Source organism: Phragmites australis, chromosome 6 (assembly GCF_958298935.1).
Source record: "Phragmites australis chromosome 6, lpPhrAust1.1, whole genome shotgun sequence".
NCBI classification, from domain to species: Eukaryota; Viridiplantae; Streptophyta; class Magnoliopsida; order Poales; family Poaceae; genus Phragmites; species Phragmites australis.
In genome coordinates this window covers 2,242,207-2,269,281 of record NC_084926.1, presented here as the reverse complement: position 1 = coordinate 2,269,281, position 27,075 = coordinate 2,242,207, and the positions used below count along the sequence as shown (strand labels likewise).

General features: G+C 42.8%; 2 protein-coding genes and 1 non-coding gene across 4 annotated transcripts; 1 reads left to right on the top strand and 2 right to left on the bottom strand.

Annotated features, from left to right (window-relative positions):
- Positions 1-7,211: 7,211 nt before the first annotated feature.
- TRNAE-CUC (transfer RNA glutamic acid (anticodon CUC)) lies at positions 7,212-7,284 on the bottom strand. Its single transcript has one exon. It is a non-coding gene; the product is annotated as a tRNA-Glu (tRNA).
- A 1,935-nt stretch (positions 7,285-9,219) lies between these two features.
- Positions 9,220-20,464, top strand: LOC133921041 (serine/threonine-protein kinase BLUS1). Its single transcript, XM_062365751.1, has 20 exons — positions 9,220-9,628; positions 12,342-12,596; positions 12,764-12,888; positions 12,985-13,029; positions 13,122-13,203; positions 13,288-13,356; positions 13,437-13,607; positions 13,694-13,759; positions 16,980-17,048; positions 17,124-17,258; positions 17,349-17,416; positions 17,620-17,811; positions 18,276-18,385; positions 18,507-18,604; positions 18,676-18,714; positions 18,906-19,025; positions 19,150-19,290; positions 19,792-19,853; positions 19,943-19,994; positions 20,167-20,464. Exons 1-20 carry the CDS (start codon positions 9,425-9,427, stop codon positions 20,170-20,172), a joined length of 2,109 nt encoding a protein of 702 aa, XP_062221735.1. The 5' UTR covers positions 9,220-9,424; the 3' UTR covers positions 20,173-20,464.
- LOC133921040 (autophagy-related protein 18b) lies at positions 19,014-26,784 on the bottom strand. 2 transcript variants are annotated; one of them, XM_062365750.1, is made up of 12 exons: positions 26,441-26,784; positions 26,250-26,323; positions 25,542-25,615; positions 25,299-25,408; positions 24,586-24,677; positions 24,302-24,414; positions 22,156-22,275; positions 21,913-22,058; positions 21,719-21,829; positions 21,579-21,638; positions 21,164-21,323; positions 19,014-19,304 (listed from the first exon to the last, which is right to left on the bottom strand). In XM_062365750.1, exons 1-11 carry the CDS (start codon positions 26,497-26,499, stop codon positions 21,167-21,169), a joined length of 1,116 nt encoding a protein of 371 aa, XP_062221734.1. In that variant the 5' UTR covers positions 26,500-26,784; the 3' UTR covers positions 19,014-19,304; positions 21,164-21,166. The 2 variants fall into 2 exon arrangements, with proteins under 2 accessions (XP_062221734.1, XP_062221733.1); XM_062365749.1 differs by lacking the exon at positions 19,014-19,304 and having other exon boundaries at positions 21,039-21,323.
- Positions 26,785-27,075: the final 291 nt, after the last annotated feature.

Genomic DNA, 27,075 nt, shown 5'->3' with positions numbered 1-27,075 from the left:
GGAGACGGGGGTGAAGAAATCGGCAAGCAGGTCGTGGCGGTGTTGTAAAAAGCGATGGAAACATGGGCCTGATGGAAGAGGTTTCAGCTCTGGGGCAATAAGATAAGCTGCGGCCGAGCTGGAGGTGCCTCGAAGCTCGCGAGGTGGTCGCCAGCTCGCTCCCGCCTTGCTTTATCGCTTGCACTAGCTGTGGGTCCCTTCTTGCTTTATTGCTTCATGGGCCCACATGGCTGTGAGTTTGTTGGGGGGGGGGGCTCAGTGGTCGGTGGGGGTCTACCCACGTAGATCACATAGGTGGGCTCGGATGCGCGGTGGCGTCCGTCTGAGCTGTCACCGAGGTGCCTTTCATTTCGTTTTTTTCTGTGACAAACTGCCTGTTATGAATAGACATATTTTAGTTGTTAGTTATGTGATTTTTAACTATGGGTGGTTGTATCTATTGAAAATGATGGTTTTTTTAATAGATATATCTTTTATCATGTCTTGTCAGTATGTATAAATATGTAAACACTCTCATTAATTATTAAAAGCAATCATTCTCTCTACTTCTACTTTATATTGCAATCTTGCTCGTAATATGTTGTCACGTACTTGTTGCTCTCCATCTACTGCTAATCAGCTAACAACAAAGTAAGTTCGACATCCACATTCACATCCAGGGCTTCAGATTCTCATTGGCCCTCGGCGTCATCAATTGATGGACGCCCTTGACACCGAAGGAGGATAATAGGCCAAACCACCGAAGGGATGCACTGTCGTGGCATCAAACAATCTTAATATATGTTCTTGCTCTCCATTTTGAGACGACGGCCAAGCACAACAAGGAATCAACTACGAACAAGAAAACAGAAGGCTAGAACTAGAGATCCCCAATATCATCTACGGCTTCTACTTGGTCAACTACACATTTTTGTCCCTAGTCAAACACAGGAACAAAACTGAAACACCCAGAAGAAACAGGAACACAAAGTAAGCTATGGACGACGAGGGCAAAATTTTGATTTCCATGTCGTTTGCGACTGTTGTCTTCCTAGTGTTTCTCCTTGCCTCGGCCAACGACAATGGCCTCCCCGACCACCGTTGTGGCTTCTGGAGATGGCACCCTCCAGCCACCACCGTGATCATGCGCCGATGGCACACACTGTGCGGCGACACCCTCCTTGAATCCAAAGCCAAGGCGACAGGATCCAATGGATCCAGTGATGGTGCCCTGCTGTGACCAAAACCCTCCCTCTAGTGGCACCCGCGCAACACCCTCATGGCGACCAACGGCGCCCGAACGCGCCATCATCATGGCAATGACGAAGAGCCACAAGGCATGTGCCACATGGCAGTAATGCTCCTTCGGGCGCACTGCTCTAGGCTATCGGCAAACGCACCACGACGCCCTCTGTGACACCAACATCTCTATCATCTTCCTTGCGGCGGCGGATGCGACGACATGCGCCGACCCCTGACCGGCTCCCCTACTTGATGCCTCGCGGCAGTCAAATGGTGACGACGCCCATGATTTCTCCTCCGGGAAAATGCATATGTGGCTCCATGGCGCCCACCATCTCGTTAGCCATATCACGCCTCTGTGCGCTTCTCCACCGGCCACCACGCGCTTCCGCACGCCACTTCAACAAACTGCACGCACCTTAGCGTGCACCTTTGCCACCCACCGCGTGCAAAAGGGGAGGAGGAACAACACCCCTATGGGCGGCGACCCCACAGGCAAAGAGGCTCCAGTGCAGCTTCAAGGCGGTCCTCAGCGACCACCCCATCTCTGACAGCAGCGCTCAACGCGGCATGGTGATGTGCTCGCTTCGGCACCGCACCCCCATGGCCGCGACGCAGCCTCAATCGGCAGGTCCCAACGATGGCAGCACTTCGGCTCTGAAGGTGCACAACGCGACAGCTCTGTGTCAGCTTCACTGCGGTCCATGGAGACTGCTCCATCTTCAGCACGGCTCCAACATGATGGCTAGTCTGTCTCCGTCAAGCGGCGGCACGACCTGCCCATAGCGGTGGTGGCGACACAGTGAGGGTGGTTAGGGTTTGTAACCCTAACTACCGACTGCCTCCTCATTTTATATGGCGTGTGGAGGGGGTGCCCAGTCGGTCTTTAGGCCAAAAGGCCAATTAGGCTCAGGCCCAGATTGCCTTGGCCCTCCTCGCGGCAACACCTTAGCCTATGGTCATTTTGCATAAACCCCCTGGTTTCTAGCATATTGCAAGATGGTCCAATTATCAGTATTGTGTATTAAGTATTTATCATGTTTAGGCCTCTGAAGTTTACAGTAATTACGTCTAGTATTGTTTATTATTGTAATTTAACATTTCAAACCCTAATTTTCTAGAATATTGTGCAATGTTCAATGTTTAAGATTATACGTTAATTCACCTTAATTAATCCCAAAGTGCTTTTATACCCCAATGTGCTTAATTCAAGCAGAATTATAATACAAAATTAAATTAAGTGACTACCTCAATTAAATATTTGTGACACACAAGGTAATGAAACTATGACATCTACCGTATATTTGCAGATTGTCCACTATTATAATGTGGTCGCTTTGTAATGAAAGGACCAGTCTTCATGTAAATTTTTCATGTGTTCATGGTGAGTAGGTTCCGGCTGGTTGCTAGTAAGGTTCCTAACACTTACGATGGCCCTTAACATGACGATCCCTTCGGGGGTGACCAGCACTCAACCCGATTTAGGATTTGTGGCCTCATGGTTGTCATCCATCGAATATCCATACCTTCAACACTTCACGAGTAACAATTTTGACTCTCACCCTAACATATGATAGGTCGGGTAGAACAAAACATGTATGCTGCACAAAAACAAACTACAAATCCTAAAAGCTCTAGCCCCCAACCGTCTGGTCGGCCGAAAAATTGCTGACCGGGCGGTCAAGCCTATGAATCGAAAAAACTTACCATTTGGTGAAATCGTTCATACCCGGATTATCTTGCAAAATAGAGTCTGCTTTTGAGTTTGAAAAAACATAGAAGCCATGTTCCACGCTCATCCGGAAGATCCTACAAAATAGAAAAACAAGCTCGTCTTCGAGCATCCTTACACATAGAACTCATGTTCTACGAGTTTGTGTAATTTGCGGTCGTCCTCTAGCTAAGTCAACCATGTCAGGTCAGGAAAAGCAGACCACTTTGCTGGACTCCTACCCCTTAGGGAGGAGCATGTTACAACCTACCCTATTCCTGGACTCAGCCGAGATCGAGGTCGCCTACAGCTAGTGTCTGCTTTCGCACCCTGTGGTCGCGGTAGTGCTTGAGGCTCTGCTGGTATCAACCTGCCTAAATTTTGAGCACGTTCGCGGGACTCTTCGTTTGGGTTTGTATTGTCCTCCCGCTGTGCCTCCTGGTCGCCGCGCGAGTAATTGGTCATACGTAGCGGCGTGCGCCCTCAGTCTGGCGAATTAAGTCCCGTTTGTTTGTAATTATACAGTTTGGACGGTCAAACCGCACTACCACTACTTGTGTGAACTTAATCACTATTGTGGTGGCAAATTTCCTAACAAGCTTGGCCTCGATCCCCTTAGCGAATTTGCCAACTGCCACAAATAGGAATTCGAGACCGCCTAGGGCATTTTGGGAACGATCCCATGATAACGAGCCCCCAAACAGTGAAAGGACAAGAGAGTGATACAGTTTGCTATACTAAGGCTAGTAGTTTGTTATGTCGGTCATGGTTCTAACATGACCTATACCGTTTCATCGGCTCGTAAGCATACTGTAGGGCCATGGGCCAATAGAATCCTTATCGAAACGCTTTTTCCACCAGAGTGCAGTATGAAGCGCGGCCACCACATATGCATTCGAGTATGTCAGGGAACGGTGTGCTCCTCTCTTCCTGAGTGATGTATTTTCAGTAAAAGGTCATTGCTCCTTTGGCGATAGAGGCGTCTCTCTACTCATGAGTATTTCTGGTACTGCCATGTGACCCTTTCTACTGACCCATTATCGTTAGGGGCTGCTTGATTCTGAAGGTAGTCCAAGATCTGATCCATCAAAGTCGTACCCGAATCGAGCAGGGCGACCAAACGATGGCCACCTGAGGTCGACAGCACCGCAAGAGGCGTTGCCTCCAAAGGTGTTGCCTCTTGTGCTCCGTTTCCAAGCGGAATATCCCTTCCACGTTGGCTCAAGACCGCGGTGGTGATCATGTGAATCTTTTTTCAAAGACTTCCACGTTTTCGCACCAGGAAATGTGCGCAAGAAGAGGCCAGATGGGTCAGCTCATCAGCTAGGAAGTTGTCCTTGCGAGGGACGTGCTTCAAAATCGAGAGAGCATCGCTCTAGCTTTCTCACGTCGGAGAGGTATGTCGCCATCGTCTGGTCTGAGCATAGGAAACCCTTCGCAACCGGCTTACAGCCAGTAACGAGTCCCTCATCGCTAGTGGTCATTTTACCCCACGTGTGGATACTACTCGTATTCTAGATAAGAGGCCCTCATACTCCAAAACACTGTTTGGTGGCTTGAAAATATAACAGAAATATGTACATGAGGTTGTCGCTGGCTTGTGGGGTCGAGATCGCTCCAACCCCCAGTCCATTCAACACGCACATCCTATCGACATATGTGGTCATGTGCTTCTTCGTCTCTGGTCGCAGAAAACTCTCACCGCTCAAAGACAAGTACCGCTCCTATGACTGTAGGGGTAGCTACAAAATAGGGCAACGACTCCTTGATTGGTCAAGTAGTGGTTAGTACAGGAGGAGAAAAGGGTCACCTGTTGAGATCCTGGAAGTCTGCTCCCGTTTCCGGTATCCGTCGGAAGTGGTCATTTTTTCTATCAGAAACTTGAAGAGTGGAAGACTCTTTTTCCTGTCATCGAGATGAATGACAGTTAATTACTATGGGTGACGGGTTCCGTACTCATCACCCCGAACACGTTACTGATGAAATGCTATAAGTGACAGGTTAAAACTTAACCCGTCACTTATAACCTTTATAAGTGGCGGGCCATAATTGTTACCCATCACTTATTATAAGTTATAGTGACGGGCCATAGTTATGACCTGCTACTTATAACTGATGAACAGTTTTCACGCTTTTTGGATACGAACAAATTCAAAAAATATATTTTTCACCCGAGCTAACCCAACTCAGAGCCATCACCACTCACCACGTGTCCCTTACTATTTTTCAAGTTGTTTTCATAATGTGAGTACCGTGGGAATCGAACTCACGACCTACCCTCACGCGCGTCTCCACCTCACCACTTCACCCTCGCTTGCGTTCTAAAGGGAGAATGATATTTTGTCCTTTTAACCTTTTTACCGAAGGTCATAAGTGACAAGTCATAGTTATGACCTGTCACTTTTGAGCTTTGTACAATAGACACACAAACCAATTGATCTAGAGTGTCTTCGATTAAACGTGCATAACTTTTGTATAAGGACTTTGATTTCGACTTTTTTTATTCTACAGACATCTATAGAAAAAGTTACATCCGTTTCCACTATCTTTGTTGGGTTTGGTGAATTTTTAGGTCAAAAAAGGCTCGGAAGATTGAGTTCTCGCCCTCGAAAGTTTCTGCATCATTTTTGGAACACATGTTTGTGTTCATAGTCGTCATACTTTACATCAAACTTGAGCAGAAATATACAATAGTTCCTATTCTAGTGTTTTTTAGATGACAAAAAATAATAAAAAAAATATTTGTGAATACACTACTATAGATCAAATTGCTTTAGAAAAATGATATTTGCTTTTACCATTTTACTACACATTTTATGGTTTGCGAATCAATGTAAATTTTACTATTAGACACATGAAGTTATATAGTTATTATTTCAAATTAATACTATCTAGATTTATAATTTACATTATGAAGAATATATTAGACATGTCACAACCACGTAAAAAACGGAAGAGTTGATGAGCTAATACATCTAATATTTCATCAAAATAATTGACTAATACATCTAATGATTGACTTGTTAAGATTCTTGCATCTGTTCTCACGGATTAAAACTTGTTACCCATCACTAATGATTCTCTTGGATGACCCGTCACTGATAATGTAGTTATTATCATAACTTAACCTGTTAGTTATGACAAACCTAGGATGATCCATCATCAGTGACGAATCATAACTACGACCCGTCACTTTTAACATAAGTGACATATCATATTACGATCCGTCACTAATTTTATGTCTCCTTTATCTGGTTTTTATGTAGTAAAAAGCGCGAAGGCTTCGGACGAGATGTAATGTCGCATGGGGCGAGCACGCGGGAGATATCAGATCAGCATGCACTTGTAGTGACAGCTACGTAGCTAAAAAAATTATTGATTTACCACTCTTAACAAATACCAATTACCCGCTGAAATTGATATATAGGTTAACCGGAGTCTATGCAACTAAACCCGAGTAGCAAGTTGGCTGCCGCCGGGATGAAAAGCGGCAAATATGCAAATCTCAACGAAGCCGGGATGTGCATGCTGCCGCTTCTGTCTCACTGAAGGACAGAGAAACTACTAGCAGCAGCGTAGCAGCCGGGGCTGGTCATTAGTGAATCAAGTAAATATACTATCGAGTCAAGAATCCACGGCCTGCCAGACCCTCTGCTACTTGGTTACTGTAGCAGTGGGCTCATGGTACTCGCTATATGTATGTATACGTATACGTATATGTATATATGTATGTGTAGTGTATGTATAGGTATATGTATATGTATATATATATGTATATGTAATTTTCATTTCTCAAAAAATTCTAAAAAATGTTCGAAATAAGTATTAGTTATCTTGATAAATCGACTGAAAAAATCTAAAAATGCAAAGAAAAATATCTAAAACTCAAAAAAATAAAACATATTTTTTTAGTTAGTTTTACTTTTATCTACATATTAAAACTACGTGCATAAAAGTTCTACTGTTTTGTCCATAATTAATTAAATGTGTTAAACATTGATATATTCATAAATAAATATTGAAATGCACAAAATTTGTGAACCTAATTTTTTTAATCTTCTTTTGTCATACTCTGTACAACAAAATAAAAACAGACACGCCAATCAAACTAGTGTACTAACAATGCGTCAAATCTTTTGCCTTCGTAGGCGCGACGCATGGAAAGCTGTTCTTGAGGAGCAACAAGATGAAGATTACAAGACTGCTGGTTAAAAATAATTGTCAGTGGCTATTGCTAAACTGCTGAAGATTAAAAAAAAGAGATAATAGTCAAAAAAAATTCCGTTGCCGGGACTCGAACCCGGGTCTCTCGGGTGAGAGCCGAGTATCCTAACCAGCTAGACTACAACGGATTGTTGGCCAGTAATAGTTTATGTAACATAAAGGCAGTTCACTAATAAATACATTAGTTAAAATTACTGGCTCAGTCTATCCCGTATATGTGAGAATATTCCTCAAAGCTGGATGTCCGTATCCATCTGTCCTTCAACCAAAACTTCAAAAATGTAGATGGTAATCTCCCATCCGGTCTCATTCCACCAACCAAATACACCCCTAATCTCTCTCATCACCAGATTAAGAATAAGCCTTCTGTAGCCCTGCCTCAAATAGATTAACACTTCTTTAGGTATGGCATGCCAAAATCTCTTAATAAACGCTCCATCGCGTAAAAAGGGGGTAACGTCTTGGACATGTACAGCTAAGCTTTCTAAATCTTAACTTTATGAAGACTTGATCGAACATATGAAAATATTTTGCGAAGTTTTGATTCGAGATGTATTTATATAGTATTACAATTTCGAATCTACTAGATCAATAAATATGTAATAGAAATTACTAGGCAACGAGATGATCGAGGTCGATATTCTGAACACCACTTATTTTTAACTAGAGGATGTATTGCCTTTACACATTAGACGGAAGGTTTTGTAGGAGAACAATTGTCAGATATAGGAATATGGGCAGATTCATGACGTAATTAAAATCGCTAATCTACGTTCTTTTAAATATTTCCATTACAAACTAAGAATTCCACCAGTAAACACATGATACATTATTTACAACAGATTGATGTGATTCATGTGTCCCTGTTGGGCCAAAAGCGGAGCCTGCTATTTAGCGTGCGTGTGAGGAATCCAACGCACTTATCAGCCTGACAGTATCTGTTTTTTCCGTTTTTGGAAAAAAAATCCTCCATTGTTTTTCTGTTTTTGGAAAAATTTGTATGAGAAAAGTAATGAGAAAATTTTTGCTTAAAAGTTTCAAGAAAAGTATTTGATCAAAAAGTTTTGAGGAAAAGTTAATGAGAAAAGTTTTGCTCAAAAGTTTTGAGGAAAGTTAACGAAAAAAGTTTTTACTCAAAAGTTTTCAGAAAAAGTTAACGAGAAAAGTTTTGCTCAAAAATTTTGAAAAAAAGATTTCTTCCGATAGCCTTAGGCACCTGTGGATCATAATGAGATCGTGATGTGCCTATCGCTGATGGAGTCAATGACGCACTTCGTTATCCTCTTTATTAGACGTGTGTATATAGGTTGTAGATCTAAAATATGTATAGAGTTTGTATATAGAGTATGACAAATTAGATGCTACAATTTGTATTATAGTGTTAAGGGTAAAAAATCTCATAGGGTTACAACTTTAAAAGAGAGATAACCACTTATACAAGGTTGCTTGTAATATTTTTGATATTAAAACGGCTTTACAATTAACACTATAGCGAAACATGCTGTTGTAACGTGATACAACGAAGCTCTAGCATGAATTCGGACAATCATGCAATACGACATTCTGAACAGTGAGAGTACCTTTTTGACATCTAATCGTCTCTATGCAAAGAACCCTGCAAACTTCGAAAGAAAATTATATGAGATCTTTTATTAAAAGATTTTTACGAGACTCTGATACATATCGTCCTTTCCTGATTCAACGATTGGCACGTGCAACTGAGAGAAAAAAGAGGGACACGTGATATGTATAAGTGGGAGTTTTTTTGTAAAACCGGATCTTATAGAATTTTTTTCCGCAAACTTCATCCCACGTGGTATCCTCGTAGTCCCACGTAAGGAAATACAACTCTATATGTCATTAAATACTTATTTATTTCAATTATTTATATTTCTCATTAAATACTTATTTATTAATTTATTTTTTATCTATCTTATAATTTTTTATATATTATTAACATGAATCTCAACTAAATGATCGCGTCTTCCTCTCACCAGGTGGCGCGCTCCCTTGTACAAATGTCCGCCTCCCACTTCGCCGAGAGCCCACCCCCTCCATTTCAGTCCCCCGCAACGCGCGATCATTCACACACGTCTCACCTCTCCTCCTCTTCCTCGCCTCTCTCCCACCGAGGATCCTCCAGTGCTCTCGCGCAATGGCGGTGGTGCGATCCTAGGGTTTCGTCGGCCAACCTCCGCGGCGGGACCCGCAACTTCGACTAGGTCGGCGGGGGACTTCATTTCGTCGCCCAGTTCGGGAATCGGGATCATGGCGGGGTCGGGGGAGAAGGCGGCGGCGGCCGGGGCCGGCAACGCGGAGAAACGCAAGTACCCGATCCGCGGGGAGGACTACGAGCTGTACGAGGAGATCGGGCAGGGCGTCAGCGCCATCGTGTACCGCGCGCTCTGCAAGCCGCTCGACGAGATCGTCGCCGTCAAGGTGCTCGACTTCGAGCGCACAAACAGCGACCTGGTATGTACGAGCACGGCGCTGTTTCCTTCGATCCGTCATCCCAGTTATATTTTTCTCCGATCAATATTATCTCCTAAACTAGATGCTGCGTTACCTGCGTAGCGCCGAAAGTGCGTGGTCTCTATTTAACAGGCTAGATATGTAATCACAACAGATTATCCGCTGGATGCATGTCAATAGAAGATAGGACAGTTGACTCCCTCCTACACGCCGATTTTGGTTTGATGTGGTTAAGAGGATGGTCTTTTTGGTTTCACATTTGTGGGATAATGCTGCTTCCTTTTCATCTCAAAATTGTGTTGATTTTGTGAATTCTGATTGCTGGGGAGGAGAGCAGTGGCGGAGCTCCGAGTCTGGCAAGATCCGGGCCAACACTAAGCGTCTAAATCATCCAAACCGGGTCACATAACAATATGTAACAAAAATAAAGTACAAAATGTACGATTTAAATATTACTTCAACTCCATATTTATATGGTGTAATAAACTACATAAAAATGTGCAATGATACAAAAGTAATAACCTAATAGCATGCAATGGCGGGCCCAATATTTTAATAATAGATGTACATTGCTAAAAAAATTATTCGATAACAAAGGTATGTTGCACATTTGGACCACTAGGAGATAGGGATGAAAGCGGAACACAAAGTTTTCGATTCGATCCATGCGGATACAAATATGGGTATAATAAGCCTTTTTAGATATCCATACATATACATATGCGGATATGGATAGTTTCATACAGATACAGATTCTGTATTGCAAAAATTCGATGGATACATATCATCCGATTTTAAGATCAGAATATCCGTATTTTACTGGGCGCATTGTCTCCGGCACATACCAATACTAACTACATTCTATGAAATGGAGTATGGATTCTATTTGTCTATACCAATAATATTTTGAATTATGCTTTTAACTATTGCTTGCTATATTATGCTCATTTGACGAAATTTGTAGTATTTCTATGTGCTAGTGTGTATGTCTCTTACATGTGTGGAAGAAATAGAAATAACCCTTAGTTTCTTTTCCTTGTAACGAACCATGTGATATGCATATCTTATTTTATATTACTTGCCTATATTTTCTTGGACTCCTTTAGCCCTTCATCGCTTCCTAAAAAAGCGGTGGTGACTAGTGATCGTACTCTGAATGAGATTTTAGCTATACATATGAATCTACATACTCACGAAAGCTTATCCCAATGAAGATGATGAATAGCTTCAGAATGCAAACGAAACTCATATGGTCCTAACACTAAAGGTATTATTGCTATATGCTACTTGTTGTTTGCACGACCATGTGTGAGCATTATATCCGATTATTTTAGTTTGTTTTCGGTACGACTCTACTCTGTTTGACTTTAAAACAATCCGTATATGTGCAATATCCACTCACGCTATGAATTTGATAAAAAGAAATGGATGCGGATATGGTAAAAGCATTATCCGTCCAATTCTAATCCGTTGTCACCCTAATTAGAGCTAATTGGGCTTAGAGATGGTAGAGTATGGTAGTGACAAAAAGCCTAGGAAAATATGAATAATCTGTTGAGTCGGAATACAATACATAATTATGAAATTTTAACCTTCTATAGCTATTACATAAAATACATAGTCAATTTTTCGCAAAACAATTTGGGTGTACATATGTACACCCATGCTCCCAAGTGTGCCCGCCACTGATGGCATGCGTGTCCATCTCTACATAACTACATATAAACGTGCTTCAAATTGCCTAACTAAGTAGTCCTAGATCCTAATTTCTTGGAGAAATGCATGCTTATGCCGCTATGCCTATCCATCTCTGCACTCGAGCATTAGAACAAACACAGGGTGTGTGTGTCACAAACCTACAGCATCCTGGGCTTCTGCGCCTCGCGGATGACCTGCACGAGTGCAGCGGTCGTGAGCGCCTCGACACTCCGGATCCTAAGGCATGTCACAGACGAGCAGTCCTTGAAGAGATCGAAGGTGTGGTCGGCTATGTCCCGTTCCAGCTTGAGTATGGATGCGACATTGACGATCTGGAGGTAGGTGTGGAGGATGTCGACGGAGACCATGGGTCCCGGCACCCCGGTGGGGTCCGGGGCGCAGGATGCGTCAAAGTTGATGGCAAGCAAGTGCTCGAGCTCGGTGAGGAGACAGGAGAAGGCAGAGGCGAAACGGGCGAGGACGGGGTGGCGCTCGAGGGGAGAAGGCGGAGACGAAACCCATGAGGAGGTAGGGGTCTTCGTCGTCGTGGACGTTGGGGGACGGGGAGGGCTCGATGGCAGCGAGGTCAGGGGTGACGAGGGGGAACACGTGGAGGGAGAGGAGTAGGGGGAAGAAGGGATACGTGTGGAGATGGCGCTCGAGGACGGTGCATGTGAGCTATAAATGGAGGCCTAGGCCAACTAAAGAAACAATAGTTTGGACCATAGAAAATTGAGAGGAGTATTGGGATTTTTTGGGCCATGACCATGGCCCCAGTTGCCCAACCCAAAATCCGTCCCGGAAGGAGAAGATGTATGGTCGCTTGCTAGTAGGTTATAGGTGATCACAGTGTGGTTGAATAACTGTATTGCATTTTATCATTCTGCTTGCTTTGGAACTCTATTTGTTTGTACTCTGAAGCAGTTTCAGGACCCAAATTTCTGTCTCTGTTCATAAATTACCTACCACTAAAGTTCCTACCGTCTGAAATGACTAACACGGGTGCTCAATGCAGAACAATATCATGCGCGAAGCTCAGACGATGATTCTTATAGACCATCCTAACGTTGTCAAGGCACATTGTTCGTTTACTAAGGATCAAACGTTATGGGTAGTTATGCCATATATGGCTGGAGGGTCTTGTCTTCACATAATGAAATCAGTCTATCCTGATGGTTTCGAGGAATCCATAATTGCAACGGTGCTTCGTGAAGTCCTGAAAGGTTTAGAGTATCTTCACCATCATGGGCATATACATCGTGATGTAAAGGTAAATGCACATTTGCAGCCAACTTATATATATATATCTGTGTGTGGCTTTCTGCTCTCCTTTGCTGAGTGCTACATGGTATATCAAATTATTAGATCTTCTTCTTATTTAGTTGTCTCAGCAAAGTTATGTCGTTGTTATTTTCTGTTCCTTTATTTTGGTGATAGGCAGGAAATATTCTAGTCGATTCTCGGGGTGGAATTAAGCTTGGAGACTTTGGGGTTTCTGCTTGCCTCTTTGATTCTGGTGATAGGCAGAGGGCCAGGAACACTTTTGTGGGAACTCCTTGCTGGTACTGAGTCTCAGAAAAGTACAGATTACTATTTCCTTTCTGCTATGTAAGTTCTTCTTTGCACATGTTCATCGGAGGACCCTTTTAATGTATTAGGATGGCACCAGAGGTTATGGAGCAGCTACATGGATATGATTTCAAGTAGGGTACTAACTTCTTTGTTTTTTGGTTAATCACCGTACTTTTCTTTTGCGCCAGTACTTATTAACTGGAGCTACTTCATCGTATTGCAGAGCAGACATATGGTCCTTTGGAATTACTGCACTTGAACTTGCTCATGGTAACGCTCCTTTTTCAAAGTACCCTCCCATGAAGGTATATGCTTACAGATGTCATTACCAGAAGGGGTGGGGGTTTTACTTAAATAATTCTAAAACTATAATTGATGCACTTTGTCAGGTCTTGCTTATGACACTTCAAAATGCGCCCCCGGGCCTTGACCTTGAGAGAGACAGGAAATTCTCGAGGGTAATTATATTCTAAACAGCCTCTGTATTCTTCATGTTGAGTACAACTTCTTATTTGTGAACAATGATTTTTTATAATAGAACTTCAAGCAAATGATTGCTATGTGTTTGGTAAAAGACCCTTCAAAAAGGCCTTCGGCAAAAAAATTGTTAAAGCAACCCTTTTTCAAGCAAGCTCGTTCCAGTGATTTCATTTCTCGAAAGCTTTTGGAGGGATTGCCTGGCCTGGGTGCCAGATATCAAGCTTTGAAGGTACACTGGTTTAAGTGGTACATAACTACTTTTTGGCCAGTTAATCTTCTCCACGAAGTTAATGCAGGAGCTTCACTATAATGCAGGAAAAGGATGAAGATTTGCTGGCTCAAAAGAAAATGCCTGATGGAAAGAAAGAAGAAATCTCGCAGGTGCACATTCGGAGCAACACTTCCTCCAGTAGGATCCTCCCATAATGTATCCCATCAAAGCAAGCAAAATTGAATTCTTGCATCAGTTCCTTGGTAATACACTTTGTGTAGATGACAAATGATAGCCTAGTTAAATAATGAAGCAATGGTAAGCAGGAGGACAGAACAAAATAAGAGCATCTTCATTGTTAGTTTCTGACAAACAATCAAGGAAATGTGCCATTTCACATGTCCTCTATGTTTCCAGGAAAAAAAGTGAGAAACCTTGCCTCAGAATTTGGTGTAGTTTAGGAAGCAAACGAAGAAGGCTATAACTTTAGCACTTGACCATTAGACCGCGTGAGGTTGAAACATCAGAGAGGTTATATGTTATGGGCCTTGGGCCTGAGATATAGGTTGTTAGTTAGTTTGTATGGGCTGAAATTATTGTAGCAACAAGTGCTGTACTGCCGAGTTAGATTAGGGATAAGATTAGATTAGTTAGGATTGCTATCAATTAGATAAAGCTTGTTAGGATTTGATAACTTGGAGTCAAGTAATCCTCTCTATATATATAGAGAGAGAGGAGATATATTGGTAAAAGGCAAGCAGAAAATAGATAGAACAAAGGCTCAGAGCCTCCCAGGGAGGGCGAGTTCTTCTATATGCTATTCCCCTTCCCATAATCAACATTCGCATCATTTGGTATCATAGACCTTTGATCCTGCACCTACAACATGGACCCAGCCACTACAGAGTTCTGCCTTCACGAGCTACGCTACACCGAATTCCCTACGCAACACTATACCGACTGGTGTTTCTTCAAGTACCAATTGGTGGAGGACACCGTAGACATTCACCTTGATGACTTCTTCTCCCACGAGGAGCACACGGTGGAGGACGGCCTCTCCGTTCCGCTCATAGATCCGCTGGCCTGCTGGGCTCGGCGGGATCTACTGCCCGACTTCTCCGTGCCTCCCGACATCACTCCCCCAACCTACCCCGAGTGGATCTCCACCGCAGCGCCGGCCACTCCCGCCCGTCCTCTGCAGCGGCCGCTGCTCCTCCCTCTGCGGCCTACTGCCCCACCGGATCTCTCGTCGCCCCCTGCCGGATCTCAACCTCTGACCTAGGAGATTCTCAGATCTCTCCTCCACCGTCGCCGCCAGCGCCGTCCAACCGACGCTGCATAGTTTTCTGGAGCAGATCCGCCCAAGTCCGCGTGGATCCGCCCGATTCCAACGCACGACGGACGCATCCCGGGCCGGCCTGCCTCTCTGGCCTCTTCGCGCAACGGCGTCGCCCGACGCTCCACTCCCGTCGGATCTCCCGGCCACGGCCTCTACAGCACCAGCCGCTGCTCCGCCACAGATCATTCTTCCACCCGGCGCCGCCCACTCGCTCCGCTAGATTCATCAGTCGGGGTCGCCTCCTTAGCTGCACCTAGACCAATAGATTAGGAGTGTGCACCGCCTGCGCTGCCCGATGCCACTTGCATGGATCCTCCTCTAGCACGCGCCTGCATGTAAGTGGCTCCACCTCCTGCTCCGCTCGTAGCTCTTGCCGCTGACCAACCTCTCCGCGTCGCATGCTCAGTCGGTCGCCCCTGAGCAACAACCGCCCGACTTCGTGGCGCCACCGACCACGAGCACTGCGCGGCTCTGCCCGAGTCTGCCACTGCGCGATTGATCTTACAGGCTGGGACACCCTTCCGCCGAGTTCCCACCAACGCAGCCCGCCTACGCCCCCGCTGTCGTGCGTTTCAGGGTGGTCGTCGCCCATCGTCGATCCATCGGGGATTCGGCCGCAAGTCATCTTCTTCGAGCAGTCCCCATCAGCCATCGTCTATCCATCGCGGATTCGGCCAACATTGTTGTCCTTCATCGCTGTCTCGCCAGGACCCTCCACGCCCCCTTCTCGTCGTAGGAGGTATTGGCCGTCTGCTACCACAGGTCATGGTCCTTGTCACTTGGTCAATCGGCACCCGTCGCAGAGCTCCTTGAGGACGGATTTGTTCCCACCTGTCCACTTGCCGCTGCTCCAGGGCAGATTCGCCGCCCTCTATTTTCCCAACATGTCACAGCCAATCTTTCCACCGAGGTCATCTTCTAGCCTGTTTGCCCTCTGGTGTCGCCTGCCTGCCCTCTGGTGCCACCTACCTGTCTTTTGGTGGTGACGCAGGTGTGTTGCTGCTGCTGTTATCTGTTGCCAGTACGCAGAGCAGAGGAGCTGCTCTATTTTTCTTCTCAAGAGCTGATGGGCGACCGTTTTTGTTCGGTGGCAAGCCAAGCATACAGCTCCGTGGGCGACTCATTCCTCCTCACGAAGGACAAGACCGTGCTCGTGCATCCCAACTGCATCTCGAGGACAATCTGCCACTACAGCTCTAGGACGAGCTGTCTTGGATGGGTGGTGTAATGTTATGGGCCTTGGGGTTGAGATAGATTGTTAGTTAGTTTGTATGGGCTGGAATTACTGTAGCACGGGTGTTGTAGTGCCGAGTTAGATTAGGGATAAAATTAGATTAGTTAGGATTGCTATCAATTAGATAAGGATTGTTAGGATTTGATAACTTAGGAGTCAAGTAATCCTCTCTATATAGAGAGAGAGAGGAGATGTATCAGTAAAAGGCAAGCAGAAAATAGATAGAATAAAGGCTTAGAGCCTCAAAGGGAGGATGAGTTCGTCTATCTATCTGCTATTCCCCTTCCCATAATCAACATTCATATAATTATAACCTTTCAGCATTGAACATTGGTGAAAACCTTGCACAAAAGAGGGAAGATGAATAACTCACTTGACTTCAGAGACAATGAAAATCAAGATAAAGTCACATGTACACAACATTATATTTTCTGACTCTAAGGTTTCTTGCAATATGCTCCTCATGCAAGTGTCACACGCACGGGTGCCTTTTCTTTTCAATAGTTGTGCTCCTTAATCAGATGCTTGCTTGCCAATGCTTAGGTTTATACATATGAAGTTCTAAAGGTTTTTAGTGATATGCTTCTTGCCTATTGCTGGCTCTCTATTATTAACAAATGAGCCTTTGCTTTCTGGAGAAATTTGACAACCAACCTTGGTTAGAATTTGGAACTATTTGACAGCATAATCAAACTAACATATCCTTGTCATTTTCCTGAACTAAGGATTCTGTGACATTTGTTTCTTCCCCTTGATGCCCATTTCAGCATCACATTCTCGTTATACATTCAATCCCTGATATTTTTCGTTTCGCTAGGACGAATACAAAAGGGGTATTAGCAGCTGGAACTTTGACATGGACGACCTGAAATCTCAAGCTTCACTGGTAGGCATCTAGCATTTCCACCGCTTCTTTATTCATTGGTTTACACCATGTAATTCCTTGTGTTTGGATTGTCAGGTCACAGAGTGCGATGACAGTATCTCATGCAAAGATTCAGATACATTATCCTTTTATGACATGGACAGCTTGCAGGAGCAAGCGCCAGAACCTCATTTGTCAAGAGGTTTCTCAATGAAATACGAGACTGACACCGTAAGTTTGTGTTCCTGTGGATAGTCTGGTATTATAACCTACCATAAAGTTAAATTTTGACTTACATCTAATACCAAGCAAAGTTGGTAGGAAAATGATGTGACGGCCAATGATAAGTCAACTGTTTCATCTCCAGAGCAGTCTGTTTGTTTATCAAGGTAAGGTAACAGACTTGGTCTGTTAAATTTTTTTTTCCAAATTTATATACCGTTGCTCGCAATGACAGGGTCTTGTACTCTTATTCTATGTCGGAATACTAGATTGATGACATTGACAACATAGAAATTTTATTTCTGATCATACATTTCTACTAATCCCTTCAACCAATTGGTTTTCACTTTTCACTTCTTTACGTTACCAGGAATGCTTCAATGACTGGGACTACAAATGGGATGCCTGTAAATAGTGTTGTCAGGAAAGACAACTCTACGGAAGGCTGCGATTTGGAGCCTCAAGAGAAAGATTCTGATACTATTCCAACTAACCCATCCCACGAAAGGAAGTTTTCTTTTAGTTCTTGCTCATCAGATGGATTAGTTTCATCCAAAGAGAGGTTTGTTCTACTTAACAGACTAGAATCATGTTTCATCTGATAATTTCCTTGTTTCAAGTAGTAGAATGGCCAAAGTAATGAACAAAACCTGTTTTGCTTTTTAATGATTCCACTTTTGTTGGAGAACCAATTTCAGTCGATCAATGCCTGCATTTTATAGTTGATGGGCCAAAGAGTTCTAAATCCATTCCGAGGGTCTAAATTAGAACAATTCTGACGGAAACATCTCTCTTACAGTTACTAATAGAAGTTCTGAGTCAAACTAAACTCACCGATCCATTATGAGGGTCTAAATTGGAATTTATGTCCTGTCAACTAATGCTCTTCAAGAAGAAAAATTGACACCTCCTTCGTGTTTTTCTTGAAGTCGTTAATGTCTTGCACGCTTATTTTTTCCCGAAGAAAACTTGTTCATTCATCTCTCTTTTAAAAACAATATGTAACTAACATGTTATTTTTTTCAGCTCTAAACAGCTAAGTAACATCCATAACCGTGAAAAGTGTAACGGAGCACCCTTGCATGTCTCAGGTGAAACATCTCCTGAAGCTGTTGCTAAGGCACCTAAATCAGCAGGTAATTGCACCCCCACCCCCTAATATCAGGAACTAAGTTTCTATATTTTAAAATGTATCTTTTTACCAAAATCTGGCTTCTGCTTATTGCGTCAACTTTAATGTGCTTCATTTGAATGCAGTTCCAAATGTCGAGGACCATGATGAAAGAGCGAAACCTCCACTTATACAGCAAAGAGGTCGATTTAAAGTCACACCTGGGCATGTTGAGCTGGATAAGGTATTGGCAACCATTAGTACTCTCTGCATATTCGGTTAACTAACGGCTGACATAATTTCATTTTATTGCAGAGTCACCCACCTGGCCTACAAAAGTGTCACAGCATGCAGGTTACAGGCTCCACTTTAACATTTCTTTTTGAAAAACAAGAGAAAAAGTCCTTTACTCTTTTCCTTTTTGTTTGATGGACTATATACAGCATAAGGCAGCAAAGAAGAAAAACATGTTTGTGTATGTGAATCTTTTTCCCTTTTAACTATTCCATATTTCTACCTAAACAGGCCATGTCGCTATTTTGCAGACAATTTCTCACCTTCCGTCATTAAGTATACCATCTTCAGCTGAAGCTGCATCATGCATTATTGGTGGCTCTTTCTACATGCAGCTATATAATGTTCTTCAGACAAATATGCTTCAGAGGGTAAATCCCCCCATAAACACACACTGACAAACGAAAAGGAAAACCCACCCATCAAACAACTCAAAATGAAAAAGACTGAATTTGTTCAGCTCCATTGATGTTGTAGTCCTGTCCTCTCTTACAGGAACAAATACTTAACGCCATGAAGCAGTTAAGTGGCTGTGACACGGCTTCACCGTGCATCCCTTCCATGACTTCGCCGTGCATCCTTTCCACTAGTCGCTCAACATCTCCATCATCCGCGTTATCAGTTGACAGATCCATGGTAAGTCAATATTCCTGTGAAACCATACATGTTCCTTTTCCATTATGCATATCAAAGTACTACAAAAAATGTAAGCAGACAGCATAAACTCATATGATAAATAATTTGAAAACATTGATTTATCGTTGATACTCATTAGTTATGGTTAAGAACAAAAACGAACTGCTTTATGTGTTCAAAATCACTAGTATATACTAAGCACTGCGAGAGTTCCACAAAAGGTTAGCGTTTAGTTACAGATTGCAGCGCTGAATTAGTGCTGAAACAAAACATACTGAAACTACTAAGCCACCGTCATGGTGAGCTTCGAAGCATTCTCCTGCAGATGACTGCAGGGGTCTAACGACCATCACTTGCAAACATAGCAAGTGCTGCCACATAAAATAGGGAAAATTGGAAGTCCGGAGAATGGCTGATGATTTACTCGGGGACTGCAAGTTCCCCTCTCATCTTTTATAATGGTAATTGGTAATATGGAGTATAACTCCCACTACCTTTCAGTTGGAAGCAGCACATGAAAAGGAGAAGGAGCTGGTCAATGAGGTCTTGGCGCTGCAATGGAGGTAATTATCTTTACTCTGGTCTTTCCAAACTAAAGTACAGACATTGAGAAATTCGAAAACCTTGATCCTGAGAGTTTGGAGCGCTGCAGGTTGTTGTGTACACAGGATGAGGTTCAGAGGCTTAAAGCAAAGGCAGCCCAGGTGCACACAACACTTTCCCTCTCTCAGACTATATCTGTACATTTTTTAAGAATCTTAAAATGAAGAAAAGTGGTGCAGTGGAGACCTAACCCAGAAATCCGTAATAAAGTTATTCTTTGTACCGATGTAAGTTTCTTCATGTTAATGTAAAAAAATTGCTTCTCATTGACAGATCTGATGCTCGAGCTGCATAGGGAACATCAAAGATCACATGATCATGTCAAGATGATTTGTGGTGATGCGGTTTTTAAGTCAGCTATTTGGCATAGGAGAGAGATAAAATAAGAAGGGGATATATTAAAATAAAACTAGTAGCAATGCTCGAGTTTTTCATTCCTGTGTTAAAAAAGAATGTTAATGTTAGTACCAAATATGTATTGCTGTATTTATGGATGGCATGGCGCTGCGTTTTTGTTGGAGCGCTGTTTCCCAGGTGCGAAAAAAAAGTTAAAAGATGCCTATATGATTGTAAGTGGATTGTAAGTTCATTGTTTCTTTCCTTCGTTCTCACAAGCTATCTGCATCCAGCTTGTGTTGTGTCATGCGACTGTAAAGTACTGCAATGCTAGTTAGTTCATTGCTGTGACGTTGTGATTGAAAGGATGGCTGAAGCAGCTCCTCACTCTGCCCTCCCTGCTGCCGCGGCCGCGCTTGGCTCCTCGGCTGATGTCTCGCCGCCTTCACAACAAACTGCTGGGGTCTGGAGATACTGGCATGATACCTTGAAATGGTCAGTGGTGACAGGCGGACCTGACAGGTGGGGGTAGATGTTGGCAGCCGTTGGTTCCCATCACCAGAAAACAGAGATGGCGCGAATTACAGAGAAGAGGAAAATGAGAGGTGCAGTTGGCTAACATGTAGAACTCACTGGGCACAATATTTCCCCAGTATATGACATTGTGGGACACACTGTCAGGATCCCGTTACGACTTACGACCAGCTGATAAGGATGTGTTTTATGATTTTCATCGCAACTAGTGTTAACTGGTGTAAAGTGAAAATTCCCTGATAATGAAACGAAAATAATTTTTACAGATGTAAATATTTAACTTGCTGTTTGTTTCGGTAATTTACATACACCACAACACGCAATTCCTAGCAGTGGTGGGCACCTACGCTTTGTACAGTTGGAGTTAGCCATAGCACGGGCGAGCGGTCAGCAAGCTTACAGTTCAGTCCACGGGATGCTCGTTCTGCTTGAAACTACCCGAACCAGTGTCCAGCAAACTGAATTCACGCTCCAAAGTCCACGAAGATTCATTTGACTTGGTTGTGCAGATCACATACTCCCGGAAGTATCCGTCATGTGTTACAATGTAGATTACAGTCCTGCAATTTATTACAGGGATAATTTTAAATACAGGCTGCAATTACCACCATGCAATAACAGCAAATAGAAAACCCCTTCTGGATGGAAGATGATTCAGTACGATTATTTTCAGAGCGTTCAACTCAGAACCAACTGTGATTCAAGTCCGAAGACTTGGCGGATACGTGAAAAAAATAGCACCAGAGAGATGATGAATGGCTATTCTATCAGTGATTGAGATTATAAAAGCAACATTAATATTTTGCGGTTCTTACCTCAATGCAGGAAGTTTGGAAGAATTTTGGGAATTTTCTACACTATGCACTGCCAGACAGCTGCATTCCAAGGGATGAGATTAGCAAAATCAATAAGTTTATTAAAAAAATGGCAAAAAGCAGAAGAGCTTTGAATGGACCTCTTGATTTCTGCAGGGACAACACTGTGAATAACATGATGATTAGCTGGGTCCAAAGCATCAGTTACTGATCCAGGAATCACTGAACTGAGCAACTTACTTGCTTGGCTCCTGAAAAATAGATATAATCATATCAGATCATGCCTGGAAAACAATGGTTCAACAACTACAGCTAGTGGAGCAGGAAACGTAACCTTCCGTTTCTGACAGCATCAAGGAAAAACATGTGCAAAGAGCCTGATGAACTAGTGGCAACAAGAACGTCAGGCATATCAATAGATGGACTAAATGACAGTGAATAGATCGTTGATGGGTATGTTCCCCGCCGAAAACTATGTGACTGTTGAAATAACAATGTAAAAAGAGATTAGGTGGAAGGCAGAGAGCTCAATCTCTAATTGGTTCTGAAGGAGAAAGGTTTGCAGTGTTGACTTCACCTTGGTCGCTTGTGCAACAAGATGTACTCTAATGATAGTACCCTTTTCAGAAGCCGTTGCCAGGTACATGCCTTTCGAAGAGAAAACCATTGCCACTAATGGAGACTGATGAGCATCTATCTGTCAACCAATTACACAAATAGAGTGAAAATAGAAAAACGGAGGGGGGGGGGGGCACAGTTAACATCAAATTGGTAGGTGTGAGGAATGGTGATATTCTAAGAGGAGAGTGAATTAGGACACTTAAAAACTAATGGTTCCAAAACCTCACAAGATAAATCTATCTTAATTTTTATATAAATGTGTTCTAAATTTATCTAGTGTGTCTACTCTATCGCTCAAGAGGATTACAACCTACTCTAGTAAAGTAAATTATAAGTATGTAAATGCAGAAATGTAAATAAATTAGAGAGACAAACTCGATATAAAGGAATTTTATCCCGTGGCATCGGTGACATACAAGTCACCCCTAGTCCACGTCGGAGCTCTACAAATGATAAGCTTCTGATCGTCAAGTCTCTTCCGGTCACAGATCTTGAGCTACAAGGTCACCAAGTCAAGGCCTCAAGCACGATGAGGCACCAAGCCATCAAGACGAGATCTCACCGCTAACCTCTCTTCTGGTCACTTGTGTGACGTCTTCACTTCAGAGCTTTAATCACAAAGACAAAGACATCCGCGTCCCCACGCAATCTTCTTGCCGTCGCTCAACAACAAGTCAGAGGGGCAACAAGTTACTGATGAGTCACAAAGACTCCAAAGCGCCGGCGTACCTCTCGGTACACGGTTGGATCACTTCTTAATCCACATTCTAGGTTGTAGCACCTAACAAATCTTCTCTCTAGACCTATAAGCACTAATCACTCTCTAATGGTATGCTAATTGCCTTAGATGATCACGTTTAGTACTTTGATGGCTTGGATATCTTCTTAAGTGTGTATGAGGTTCTCTGGACTCCAGCACCTTTAAATGGCCGAGTGAGTGGGTATTTATAGGCTCAAACTCGTCAACTAGTCGTTGCTCTAACGGCTCAACTTTACTATAAACACCGGATGATCCGGTGACAACAATAGTACAAACACCAAACCATCTAATGTGTACAATCTCAGAAAATAGCCATTAGAACTCACTCAGAACCACTTCTGAACACCGGATTGTCCGGTGTATACTTCATCTTGATCACCGAACTATCCAGTGTGTATATTTGAGCCTAACCGAGCCAACTTCTTCACTGTTCAACTGTCCGGTGTATTGATGTTCGGATTACTGGACCTTCTAGAGTGTGTAGCTTCATCTTCTCTAAGTTCTGTAAAACACTCCGGTGTGCATTGTCTTTTCATCACCGAATCTTCTGGTGTATTGATCTTCAATCTTCAACAGTTGCAGAGTTTCTATTAAATGTTCTGGTGTACATTGATTTTGATCACCGAATCTTTCGGTGAGTATAATCTCATTTCAGCTCAGTTTTACATCCTTCTGGAAAATACTCCGATGTGTACACCTGTGGTATCACCAGACTATCCGGTGTAGTTATTTTTCTTAGGACTTCTCTAATTCAATCAAACTTTATCCCAGCTTCTGTGGCTTCTTGTGTATTGTATTCATAAGACCTACTAATCATATATTCTTGACAAACATATTAATGCCAATGACTATGTTGTCATTAATCACCAAAATCACAATTATGATCTAATATGATTATTTTTGCTACAGTAGAACACCCTCTTTGAAGGATCTGGATGCGGGTTTATAACTGAGAGGGTTGAGGGAAGTAAGCTTACAAATGGATAGCCTCAACTCCCAAATCAAAAGTTTTTTATTTTCAAAAAAAGTATGTTTATGAGAAGCCACTATCTACTAGCAAGATCAAAGCTCATAAGGTGGCAGAGAAATGTAAAAAAGGAGTCAAATGGAGCTTTTCTCCGTTTTACTGGGTATATCGGTAAATATGTTCCATGCTGCCACACCAGCTGCATAATCATCAGTATGTTTTCCATTTATTGAAAAGAGAGTAAGGGGTCTTAAATAATCACTAAACTGTAATAGGCTTTTGTGGTGCTGCATGTCAACAAAAAACAAGCCTGGAGAATAAAATAATGGTGTTTACCAAGCTATATGTAAAAAAACAACAAAAAATTTGAAGTACCTGACATATTAATTCAGATTCTGATGCTTTATATACTAATGCAGATCCTTTTGATGTGCTTGCCGGGAGAGCCAAATAACACCCTTCTGAGTTAGGAGCAAATGCACAAAGACCTGATTTTAAAGCATAACAATATTAGCAGCAAATATGGCAAGTAAAAAACAACTCAAGAGTGCTTCATATTTTTTTCCCCAGCTTCTCCAGCTTGGTTGCAAAGAATATTAGCAGGAGTTATAATATGAATTATGAAACATTTGGTAAACAAACGGCAGGAGGATGCTTACCTTTTGTATTGGACACTGTTTCAATTTCTTCCAAGATAGTAATGCTATTTAGATCATAAATAAAAGTCTTGTGCTGCAATACAACAACAAGCCTGCACATAATGTGATAATTATTTATTCAAAAGAAACACTGAAAAATAAATATAACAAGATCCCTTGTCTGGGACTTGATTGGTACGCATCAATTAACAAAAATACTGTTATAGAACCACACAAACTGACAAATAGAATGAGGCATCCAATATAGTATTCATTATTGCCTGGGGCATGATTATTTAGAACGACTCAAACAAGATCACTTTTCAGATCAAGAAATGAAGGTGTGTGTGTGTGTCCTTTGTGTGAATGTGAGGGTATGTGTGTGTGCGCCTCCCTTTGGAGGTTTTTGTTTGGACCCGTCTTCCCTATCTAATACAAAGATTCGCAGCTCTCCTGCGTATTCGAGAAAAAAAAAAGATCAAGAAATGAAGAAATCATAACATGGTCAGCACTAGTGCACTACACTAGGGCAGACAGCAAGCTAAAGGTGAACTTCTGTTAGGTAACCGATCATGGAACACTAGGGAGTACAGAACTGAGAGGACACGAGGTCAAATCCAGACAACTTCACAATGAAACCACCTAACATGCTGTTAGAGGGACTCGTGTGTGTTAGGCACAAGAAAAGGGTGCAGTACCAGTTGGGTTTTAGACAGAAAACATTAGCAGCTTACCTCTTCCTACTTAATCGAACAGCCAAGATTGAAGTCTTAAAGTTCAGATCTTTCACCGAGGCTCCTTTTTTGGTATTGAAAAGACAGAGGCGCCGAGGAGACATTGCAGGCTGCAAAACACAATGTGAGCTGAAAGTAAGCAAGTGAACTCATCCATTTATTCAACAAATCTAGGCACAAACAAACAACAGGAATTAACCAAACTAAATCAAGGTTAACTAGAAGGAGAAATTCCTGAGGTACCTGTTCACCGGTTCCTACAATGGCAAGAAGGCTTGTGCCAAATAGCATTTCCACAATGTTGAATCCCCCAAGATCTGCAAACACACAGGTTCATAACACCTCAGTTTCGATCCCATCAGTATACCAACAACACAGGTCTTTACTCACTTGGTGGGATTGTGATTTATACATGGTGGAACCAATGGAAAGAAAGAAACAGGTGAGTGTTTAACAGCACAGCCTTGCCTGCCACGCAAGTAATTAACCTCACCAAGGAGGAGGTCGCTCAAAGAAGATTAGCTTTTCTAAACAAGTAGAATGCCTAGTGCAGATTGTTACAGGAAGTAGAAGTTGGTTTCATTTCTGTGTAGTAATCAGGTTCATGTAATCCTTTTAAGTTACATGTGCATAAACACTCTTTCTATTAATTGAGTGACACTGCTACTAAAAAGGCATTAGCTTCTTATAATAATATTACACCACAACTCTCTCCACCATGAAATGGCCGGCTAATGAGCTTTCAGAAACAAATTATAATGTTATTAGATTTGATTCCGCCAAACAGTAATGTCTTGCTGTTTTAAAAATTATACACGTTATTTGTGGTCTATGCTCTAGTCTGTCATGACAGTGCGTGCCAATTTGATTGTTGTACAACCATCGGATATTTTCACTAAATCTACGAAGGAAGAAGAGAAAGAAAAGAAGAGCATCTGAAGAAAATCTCACTCTTTTTATAGCAGAGCCTCCCACTACGGGCGTCGAAAATCATGAACCCGTTCTTCGTCCCGACCGAAAACAAGCTGAAACAATCCGACACCCAGAATCAGAGCTCTCGCCCCGAATCCACCATCGCCGCCACCGTAATCAATCACAAAAGGGGTTTTTTTTTTTTTTTGCTGCTTCTGTTTCGCACGTACCTGTTGTCCTGATTGAAGGAGGCGCAGATGATCTGCGACGAGGACGAGCTGCTCGCCATCGCCGGGGCAACTCAAAATTCGATCTCTTATCCGCTTCCTGGTTGTTCTCCGGCGATTTGATACAGTTGCCTTCGGGGCCGGACTTATCGTGGACGAACTGATAGATTCGACTGGTACTCCACCATCCAAGCAAGCTACGGTTCCTCACCAACCAAAGAAAATCGATCTCGAGTCGGACCTCCACCCCACGCCAATCCGATACAAGTAGACGTCCGGAGGAGGGCGAGCCCTTTTTCTTATCGGAGAGGACGAGCTTCTCCGGGAAAAATCAAGATTTGCCACACTTAGACTGTGTCCAACGGATTCCCTTCAGGAGTCAAAATCCCTTTCGTTCCCTTCAGCGTTCCAACGAATTCCCTTCACGGTTTCCGTCACGAAAGGATTCCCAGTGTCATTCCCTCCAGCACGGGTTTCTCTCTCCTTTCCCTTCGCGATTCCGCTCGAAGGAAAACTGTTGGAGATGAGAGGAAATAAAGGGAATGAAAATAGGGAAAGGAATCGGGAAGGAAACGACTTATTAGATGTCAGTGACTAAGATGATTTTACGTGTTAATGACTCAGTAAAAGACGTGTTT